Genomic DNA, 10,987 nt, shown 5'->3' on the forward strand with positions numbered 1-10,987 from the left:
CTGTCGGGTCCGGGATGTCCCGGTGAGGGCTCCTTGGAGGTGCCGCTGTTAGCTCTCGGAGTCTAGCTTGTGTGTGTGTATGTTTGTGGCGTCCCCGGCATGCAGCACGTTTACATAGAAAACAATGCACTCGGAGGCTAACCCGACTCGTAGCTTCTGTGTGTGTCTGTCTTTGTTAGAAACTAGCATTGGAACGTGTTCAAGGAACCCCCCCCCCGGTCTCCGGTTGCATTGTACCGGTGCCTGTGGGCTCGCTCAGCGCCCGGGTGGCGAAGCGGAGGAGGAGGAGGGGGGCAGAGAGCTGCACATTATAACTTTTGTGGCTCTTACAGATTTGCTCCACGCAGCCCGAGCTGCACGAACCGGTGCCGGTCACCAGCAGCTCGTTTCCGCCTCCGTCGCTCGCTTTAAAATAGACTCATACCCGGGGTTTTAAGTGCATTTCGCTGCAGAAGTTGCAGAAGTGTTAGCTTCCAAGACTAGCCCCCACATCCCTTTGCGTGGGTGTGTCTGTGTCTATCTGTGTGTGTGCGTGTGTCTGTGTGTGCGTGTGTCTGTGTGTGTGTGTGTGTGTGTGTGTGTGTGTGTGAGCGCTCAGATACAATTATATACTGTATACACACATATCTAATGCATGTATTTAAATAAATGTACATCCTTATCAGAGGGTGTAGTAGTTTTAAAATTGTAGCTTCAATGAAGAAACACAACAAACAAATACAGAAATATGTGCAGGACAGTGACTTAAAATTATTTTAACAACCTTACATATGCTAAGGAGAGATTTAAGACGTGAAAGTGGATGTGTGTGTGTGTGTGTGATTGACAGGGGGGGCCGGGCGGTGAGAGGGGGGGGGGGGGACTCAAAAGAGGTCAATCTGAAGAGGGCTGTTTTAGACAGGGTAAAAAGGCTGTTGTTTTAAATGATCCTTGTGGTATTTTGACCAAAAAATGTTACAGACATTTCATTAAGACCCCAAGGAACCATATCAACTGTGGTAAAATGGGCATACGAGGGGACCTTTAAGAGCTCCTCGGCTCTTTCCTTGCATGTTGTTTTCTCTCTCTCTCTATTCTCCTAAACCTGCTTACACACACGTTCCGATCATAGTTAAATCTATACTTAGAGGGCCGGAACACATCTGGAAGCCATTCGGCCCAAAGCAGAGAAAGAATTCTCTTGTCTGAAAATTCCTTTGTGTAATTCATGTGGCAACTGCCATTGTGAGCTCCAGCCACATGGTCATTAACATAGGCTCCATTTTGATTAACGTGAGTTAAACCACCATTTTGAGAGTCTATTATTGCCACGCCTCCTCTCTCTCTCCTCCCATTCTGGCTCTAACTTCCAAAGCGGCTCCGCCATTTTTTTTTGTAGTCACCACCATTTTGAGAGTTTTTTAGGCCTAGTGATTCCTTGAATCATTGTTGGCCACCACGTGACTGAGTTCTCTCTCTCTCTCTCTCTCTCTCTCTCTCTCTCTCTCTCTCTCTCTCTCTCTCTCTCTCTCTCTCTCTCTCTCTCTCTCTCTCTCTCTCTCTCTCTCTCTCTCTCTCTCTCTCTCTCTCTCTCTCTCTCTCTCTCTCACACACACACATAGACACACACACACAAAGAGAGACACTTTGACACAGACACACACACACAGAGACAGACAGACATACAGGTTAGGTTTTACGTGTATGATCTGAATTGTGGTAAAGTGCTGCTGCTGTGGTTATCTTTGAAATATTGGAGTTTTGTTAAAATCATGAATCTTTAAATAACATTAACGTTATTTTCCCTTTTAAATAAATGCTTTTGTAATTAAAGTATCTGTAGTCTGTGATTATTTGTGCATATGTGTGTGTATACAGCTGGATTATGATTGCCTGAGCTCGAACTCGAAAACCCTTCATTGTTTAATAAATAATCATTAATATTAACTATTGAGATTATTAATTTAACATTTATCATATGAGACTGATATTTATAGTTTGACTCGTTGGTCCCTGTAACCAGGGTGGTGCCCCGCTACGATAAGTAATAATTACAGAGTGTATAATTCTTTATTGATAATTTTATTGTTTTCATTAATTATTTAACTATTCTTAATGGATAACCTTATCATTTCTGATTAACTATTTTACTATTGTTAAGTGATAGCATTATAATTTTTAATTATTTTTAATAAATAATTTTTATTATTTTAATAATCATATTTCATGATTATTAATAATTAGCCAACGTCAAGTCTACTCCTATTGCACAACACCGGCTTTGTTTACACCCGCGACCAGCTGATGGCCCTGAGGCACACCACCCTCTTGGCCGGAAAGAGACTCACCATCCCGGAGGAGCTAAAGAGGAGACGGTGGGGCTGCAGAGCAGGGCTTAAACGGAGGATAGAGAAGAGGAAGTTTAAGCCCTTCATCCCTGCAGTGGACGAACTGGAAGCGCTCATCAGGACACAGAGGGAGTACAGGGAGTCCAGTATTGTGTGTTTCACGGAAACGTGGCTGCACGAGCAGACACCGGACTCCAACGTCACCATTCCCGGGCTTCCAGACGGTCCGAGGCGACAGAGACACCACCGCGACCGGCAAGAAGAAAGGAGGGGGCCTCACCGTGCTCGTGAACAACAGGTGGTGTCACCCCGGGCACGTCTACGTTAAACAGCGGGTCTGCAGCCCGGACATTGAGCTCGTCGCCGTCGGACTTCATCCATATTATTTGCCGAGGGAGTTTACCAGTGTTTTCGCCATCACTGTTTACATTCCTCCTTCTGGGAACGCAGAAGCAGCGTGTGACGTCATCCACACTGTGACTGCAGGATTACAGACACAACACCCCGGTGTAACAATCCTCAACTAGGCAGAGACTCAGTAGCAAAGAAAGCACGAGAGGCAGCAAAATAAAGTATTAAATAAAACTTTACTTAAATAGTCCAAAGCAACAAGTCCATACAGGGAACAGGCAGAAATCGAATGTCATAAATCCAGGCAGAGTCCAAAAACCAGGTAGTCCAAACACGGAAGAAATCACTGGAGAGCATGTACGCACACAGGAGACAATGACAATCTGGCAGAGGGTGAGGGGAAACACAGGGTATAAATAGGGAGTGCTTAATGACAACAAGGTACAGGTGTGTGGGGAAACCAACAGGAAGTAAAGGTAGACATGAGACACAAGAACCCAGACACCAAAATAAAACAGGAAGTGAAATCAAAACAGACACAGACTGAACAGATCGTTACAGCCGGGTCCTTCATCATCATCACAGGTGACTTTACTCATGCTTCCCTCTCATCCACACTCCCAAACTTCTTCCAGTTTGTCAAATGTGCCACCTGTGAAAATAAGACTTTGGACCTGCTGTATGCAAATGTTAAGGATGCATACAGCTCCACTGCCCTGCCACCACTGGGCAGGTGTTAAAGCGTGTTGGTTTATTCTTTATGAGAAGATGAGCCGAACTCAGTTTGCTCAATCAAAGTATTTATTTAGAAAACAATGAACAGGTTACAGCAAAGCAATGGGTTTCCAGTACACTAGTTGTGTCAGAGCGCCATGAACATCCGGCGCCTGTCTATTTTATAGCAGTAGATCTTCGTTCCTCCTCCTCGGAAGTGCGCAGGCGTAATCCATCCTCCTGGCTTTTGGAATACGGAAGTAGACAGGAAGACACTCCCAATGACGTTCCTACTACTCTGATAGTTGCTAGGCAACCTGTTTACTTCAAGAAAGGCCTTCACCCAGCAGATGCCATGACGGCCAAAGAATATTATCAATTGGAGAAAAGATTATTATGTTTTCTGCTATAGCGAAACAATCCTGACTGTAAACATTCGGATCCTCGAAACCAAAGCAACATACAACAATAAGTCAACAACGTCACTCTGTCTGACCTCCAGGCCTTATCAGACAGCTCCTGGAACTCTATATGATGTTGAATGAATCCAAGGGAATTATGCTTTAATATCAAAAGTAAAAGATTCATTCTTAATTTGTAGATTAAACCCTAGGAAGGAAAAGGTTATAATTTAATCATTTGTACCAATGCCTAATATCCAGCTCAAACTACTCATATCTTTTATGTTAAGAGTACAAATATAATTTGAAATGCTTCTATCTTTATTTGTTTAGAATTCTGTCAGACACAACCTATAGTTAAAAGTTTGAAATCCCAACACAGGTCAGACCACAACCTTGTCCTGCTCTCACCATCATACAAGCCTGTGGTTCAGCAGCACCCAGTCACAGTGAGGAGAGTGAGGAAATGGTCTCCTGAGGCCATGGAAACACTGCTTGGAGCGCTGGAGGCCACAGACTGGGATGCTCTGTATGAGCCACATGGTGAGGACATTGATGGCCTGACTGACTGTGTCTCTGAGTACATTGGGTTCTGCATAGACAACACCATCCCCACTAAAGAGGTTCGCTGTTACCCAAATAACAAGCTGTGGGTAACAAGCGACCTGAAGGCCCTTCTGAACGAGAAGAAGAGGGCCTTTAGATCACGGGACAGAGCAGAACTCAAACGTGTACAAAGGGAGCTCAAGCGCAGCATCAGTGAGAGCAAGGACAACTTCAAAAGAAAACTGGAGCACAAACTGGAAGACAATAACACCAGGGACGTCTGGAGTGGGAAGAAGGAGAACACCGGCTTCCAGAGGAGAGGTGGGGGAGCAGCTGGGAATGAACAACGTGCGAACGAGCTGAACACGTTCTTCAATAGGTTCAACTCCAACCCCCCCACCTCCAGCAGACCCTCTACGACGATTGCCTCTACTGCTTCTCCGAGCAACCCCACCTCCCCCCATCACCCCCATCATAACATGACTCACAGCAACAATAATATTGGAAATTGTCCAAAAGGCAGAATGTTGAAGACAATTTCAGATTTTCTTCAGGTCAGGGCCGACTTCTCCACCTGAGCATACAGGCTCTCAGGCTGAGTCGTGTCTACGGCCTCAGTGGATTTAATGGACCCAACTTCGATCAAGCTGTAGATGGAGGACGGAGAAGGAGCTGCAGCATCATCGGTTGGATTCTCATCTGGAAGTGGGTTCACCCTTTGGACCTGGAGAGATAAAGTCAAATAAAACTTTTTTTGCTACCGAGGTGGTGGCTCCGAAGTTTCCTTTTTTCTAAATCACAGATTATACATCACTATTTTCAGTGTTGTGGCAATTAGTAAAGTAATCTCACTAAGAATCTAGATGACTCTTCTGTTGCAGTGATCTGATTTAGGCCGTTGGCAGTTTATTTGGAGACACACATTGACAAGAGTCAGCTCACAAGCACAGCTCAGACACACAGGCTACAGACCTCAGAGGGATGTTTGGATAAATGGACCAAGGTGCAGCTGGAAATTCATGGCTTGATCCGCAGCAAAGTGTTTTTTCGAGCACAAGCAAGCAGCACGAGCAGCGAGACAGAGTAGTGCTGCAGGAGCAAGCAACAGGACCACGATCAACAAAGGGTCAAAGGTCAGGTACAGTAACTACACCCCCTGTCGGGAGAATGTAGAATGAACGCTGTGTTTAGCTAATAGATGAAAAACAGCTGTGGCTTTTATTTTATTTATATATCTATTTGTTTTTTGCCCATTTCCTTTGCTCAAAACCATAAAATCTCGTTCTTGGAAAACAGATGTTAGAAAAGATGACGTAACTTTACCTGCACAGATTCGTACACTGTGTTTTTCATTTCCTCCGTTTCATCTGCAAGAAGGTGACAAAGAATGTTCATTAACTTTAAATCACAAATTAATTTAGACTGTTTTCTACTGAATTACATTTACATCACTGCACACAATAATTTTGGTGTTTGTGTGTTTTAATTTTTACTCTGACATACGTTTTCGTTTTTTCCGATATCGAAAAAAAGCTGCTATGGCAATTATCACCAAAACCACAATGACAGAGACAGTTACAATGATGGTAATGAAAGGGCTCGGTGGTACAGGGGCTGTAATGGAAAACAGGAAAACTGATATTAGTTATTTTCAGAACTTATTCACTTTAACACGTAAAAATATTACTATAAAAACAATTACATGTTCTAAATTCAACTGACAACTCTGCACTATTACCATAAAAATATAATTTAAATATAATAAGCTTCATATGTATAACACTTTTCTTACCAAAGTTAGGAAGGGTTGCAAATTAATTAAACAATAATTAAAACAGAGATAAAAGTAAAAGTAAACTTAAATAGAGTAAAGTTGAGAATTTGTTGTAGAAAGTCTAATGTCAACTGGTCATTCAGGTGTTTGGGGGCGTGTCCGGCAAAAGCACAACGACCTAAACCACCAATCAGGCTCTGAAAACTACCAGAAAACCAATATGAGCTGAATCAAGATGCCTCCCAGAATGATACATAGAAACCTGGTTGTATAAAGTCAATAATAAAATAATAAAACCAATGCAGAAATGAAGAGCCAGAATGTGAGTCATATGATCATGTTGTCTTGAGCCAGTTATAATCCAAGCAGCAGCATTTTAAACCAATTGAAAGAGAAAGTCTTTATCTAGTCTTTAAATGTTGAGAAAGATTTAATATTTCAAAATGAACTTAAGTTGGAACACAACCTTCTATAAAACAAAGTTATCAGCTGCTTGTGTTGTCGGTCACTTACCAGGATTTAAGATACAAAAGTCCCGAATCATTGTTATGTGCCTTTCCGAGCTGACCTGGTTGCTATGGATACAGATAACTGAGAAGCCTTTGGAGAGGTAGACACGGAGGGAGGTGCCAGAGGTCGTGACCTTTGACCTCTCTCCTCCCTCCTCCTGGCTGCAGGTGTTGGTGTCACATCTAAAAGTGCTGTTGATGTGATGGGAGTCCTGTGTGCTGCAGGTCACTGTGAAGTTACAGGAGTCGGAGCTATTGGAGAGTAAGTCCACTGTCCCATTAACCGGAGACACTGGATCTGAGGGGGAGGGACACAGGCATTAATGGGTTTAGAAGTTGGGCAGCTGCTGTGTGTCCATATTTAAAATCTGAAGAAACCTACCTTGAACTGTGACGCTGTATTTACCCACATAATCGTCAACTTCCCCTGTAATGACTGCAGTGTAACGTCCACTGTCGGCTTGTCGCACATTCTTCAAAAGCAAAGAATGATTTTGGAGAAAAATCTCGACCCTTCCTTTATAGGGGTCAGTTATCATTGTTACATTATCATCAAACAATCTTATTATGCTTAAATCATTAAATCTCCATTTAAATTCACTCCGTTTAACTAATTTAACAGCAGCCGTGACGTGTAGAAGCAGATCCTTCCCCTTCTGCACAAATACAGGAGTCCCAGTATCGGCGCCTGTAGAAACAACACAGCATCACTTTATTAGAAAGAAGAGACTGTTATTTAAACTGTAGTTTTTGTCCATTTTTACTTCTACTCATTAAACAGAGACTCATGATACAAAACCACCTCGGCCCAGCAGGTTGTGTTTGCCCCTGTCTGTTGGTTGGTTGGTTGGTTTAATGATCAGCAGGTTTACTTAGAAACTGGATTTCCACAAGACTTGGTGGAAGGATGGGACATGGACCAAGAAAGTTACATTTCAGGAAGATTCAGGATTTATTTTGTGAGACGAGGCTGTTTTTTATATTTTCCATGATTTCCCAGAGAATGAAATCAGGCATATTGAGGGGGACTGAGACTTCTGATCACTTTAGTGCAGCTTGACTGAATTTAAGAACTTCTGGACCTCGGCGGAGGTAAATTGACATTCTAGTGTCAACACATCTATTTTATTTGTATCGTTCCTCTCTTTGAACTTATTTCTACGTTTTCATACAGATTTACACTTTTTATTCCTTTCACCTCTTTTAATCTACTCTTTTTATTCTGGTTTTTCAATTGTAAATAAAAGTGCCCTGCCTTGCCTGTCAGCAGGACTTCAAACTTACTAAACTGATTTCCATTGAATGTTGATGTTGATTTGGTTGAATGCAAGAATTTTCGTTCACGTTCTTTAACATGGTGAGATACTACGTATCTTCTGAAATATATTCATTCTCATTTAGGGGCAGAATTATTATTATGAGCTAAATAAAAAGCTTGTAATCGTTGCAAAACTATTGGCGCTTAATAAATAATGTTCCTGCTGTGATGTTATTATTAGTTATTGATTTGTAACATATCGGTTCTAGCAACATAGATTCATCTGATTCATTAAAAATGTTATTCAGTAGAAAATTAAAGAGAGAAGTTTAGTTTCATGACGAGCTCGTAAGTGTAGATGTGGTTTGAGTCACAGTATGGACCTTTGACTACGTGCCTTCAGTGGAACCTCATGAATGTGGGGAGTGATGTGAACGTTAATCACACTTCTGCAAAAAGGTGATAAACAAGTCCATCACACAACAGTTACAGGAACTTAAACAAAACTTGTGGAAGAGAAAGTGGTAGACTTTCAACAGCTCAATTCTCAGACGGAAAATGTTCAGTGTACGTGCAGACAGACACTGACCTGTAACAGGAAGCATAACTCTTGGTTCTCCTTCTGTCACCGAGCCCTGTTGTATTATCAAGCTTTGTCGATAAATAGTAAAGTTTCCTAATCAGTTTGTTCTGTTCTCTGAGTCGCTGCCACAGGACATTACATTAAAAATCAGTTTTGTTGGTCATTATATATTTTTTAATCAGATTCAAGCGTAGAACTTAACAAACCACAGATATTTGGAAGAAAGTTTTACTGAGTGAATCTCAATCAAAAAGTCATCATTTTAATATAGTTATCATTTTAATATTCATAGAATAATGAAATAAGCAAATTATTAACAAAGAAAACAAAATTCTAAACAAGCTAAATTGCTGAAACAGTCACACAGTGCAACAAGAACAGAGCAATAAAACTACATTTGAAGAAGAAATGGGATAAAAAATTGAGTGTTTACCTCGGGCTTCATATGCGTGAAGCAGAGAAATGACAAAGAGAAGAACGATGGGATGCATTCTGTCAAATGTGTCGTACGAGGAAGTGGATCAGAGTTCAGACGTCAATCAGCCCAGCAGCAGTCAGGGTGCTCGTCTCTCATCCACACGTCTCAGTGAAAGCTAACCTCCTCAGTGATATCTCAGGTTTATGTCAAATCAAATCTGCAGTGAGGAAGTATAAATCTGTGGGCGCGGCCTAATATTCAGAGTGTGATCCACATGAACCACAACATGACAATAGATGCAGTGGTGTAAAGTAACGCAATAGAAGTACTTCGTTACAGTACTTAAGTAGTTTTTTTGAGGATCTATACTTTCCTTGAGTATTTATATTCATCAGGACTTCTACTTTTACTCCACTACATTTAAAAGAAAAAATATATACTTTTACTCCGTTACATTTTCATTGAACCCCTCGTTACTTGTTACAAATTAAAATCTGAATATAATTATAATTGTCACTCATCGCGATATTGTATCATCCGGACTGTGTGTGTTTGCTCGAGAACCGACGGTGTCTCGCGAGGATAACCTGAGGGCGGTAGATACGACGGGAGATAAGCCATTAGCCATCAACCCGACTACACCGGAGTAAACCACAATGGCTACCTCATCCACCTCATCTATCGCTGATGCTGAAGACACCGCCGAAGAACCAAATCAACCACACCGTGGCCGTATCTCGCGAACATGTTTGCCTTCGTGGGGATACAAGATACATCCTATCGAATGAAGTGCCTCTTGTGTCTACCGAGGGAGACGGAAATAATGGCGTTTCAAAACTTTCCGTCGAACCTCAAAAAACACATTCAGGTAAGTGAATTAAGTAATGGCAGCCAGAGTCATGTTATGTATTGTGCCAGGAATAAGTGCAAAAGTCTCGCTGGTAAAATAAAGTTTGCCAACAGAACAGATACAGCTGAGCATTTTACTTAAGATGCTTAACATGCGTGTCTGCAAAGTAGACAGGTGCATGTGCGTCCAGGTATGGTCCAAGTGGAGGCGTTCATACATAAATTGTTGTTTGGATTGCATGTAGCTCATAATTGTTATAGTTCACCACATTTACAGCTATTTGTAGAATATATTCTTTCTGCTGAATCTATGTACATTCTGTATGTCCATTGTCTGAGTGCAGTTGCTAATTTATTCTCCCATTTATATTCTCTGGCTGCAACATATAGTTGCATATCCTACCTCAGTAACTTAGGAAAGATGCAATTCTATTTATATACAATGTAATATATTCATCGGCCGATATCATTGGTAATAACTGTTTACCCTACCCTACTAGTTTAGTGTCAACATTTCTGCTGTGAAAGGGATATTAAAATGTATTAACAATAACATTCATGTTTAAACAAACTGTAGGCTGCCTGTCATTGTAATAACTGCTGTGTGATGTCTTGAGCATCAAACTGATATTTTTCTCTTCTTTTTTTGATGCAGAGAAAGCATGCAAATCATAAAACCAAATACGAGGAGCTGATGGCACTGAAAAGAAAACGGGCTTTGGAAAATGGGACTTCCACCCTCAAACAGACTTAATTGGTGAATGCCAGATCCATCTCTCAAAGCTCAATAGACAAAGCTGTGGTGACGTTTGTTGTCAGAGGGAGAGAGAGAGAGAAGTGTCATATATGTATTTTCATATTTCCATGAGAGAGAGCGAGAGTGAGAGAGAGAGAAACTTTATTAAAATGCTTTTTGGGCTGTTAAACATTCCTCATCATCATATTAGTATTTTTTTTAAAGGTAGCATAGATGTATGTTTTGTACAATTCAGGATGTGGATTTCACTAAAACATTCATAATTTCCAATGACATTTTAAAACACTTGGGTGAAGTAAGATCTTTATTGTACGTGCACCAATACTGGACACATCAAAAATAATGTAGCAGCCAAAATCATTTTAGGTTTTTGTGGAGTTTTTCATGGAAAGATGGTTAAATTCACACAATGTACGATAAAATAAAAAATAAAATCTTCTTGTATAAAAATAAAAAATCTAATTACACAAAACTCGATTTAAATTAACTTAAAGGAACAA

At 41.1% G+C, this 10,987-nt stretch overlaps 1 protein-coding gene across 1 annotated transcript; it reads right to left on the bottom strand.

Moving 5' to 3' along the window:
• Positions 1 to 4,864: 4,864 nt before the first annotated feature.
• LOC133017480 (uncharacterized) lies at positions 4,865 to 7,218 on the bottom strand. The gene is made up of 4 exons (XM_061083595.1): positions 7,005 to 7,218; positions 6,627 to 6,920; positions 5,663 to 5,706; positions 4,865 to 5,063 (listed from the first exon to the last, which is right to left on the bottom strand). The coding sequence occupies exons 1-4, from the start codon at positions 7,159 to 7,161 to the stop codon at positions 4,890 to 4,892; spliced, it is 669 nt and encodes a 222-aa protein (XP_060939578.1). The 5' UTR covers positions 7,162 to 7,218; the 3' UTR covers positions 4,865 to 4,889.
• Positions 7,219 to 10,987: the final 3,769 nt, after the last annotated feature.

The sequence above is a fragment of the Limanda limanda genome, chromosome 13 (genome assembly GCF_963576545.1).
Source record: "Limanda limanda chromosome 13, fLimLim1.1, whole genome shotgun sequence".
NCBI classification, from domain to species: Eukaryota; Metazoa; Chordata; class Actinopteri; order Pleuronectiformes; family Pleuronectidae; genus Limanda; species Limanda limanda.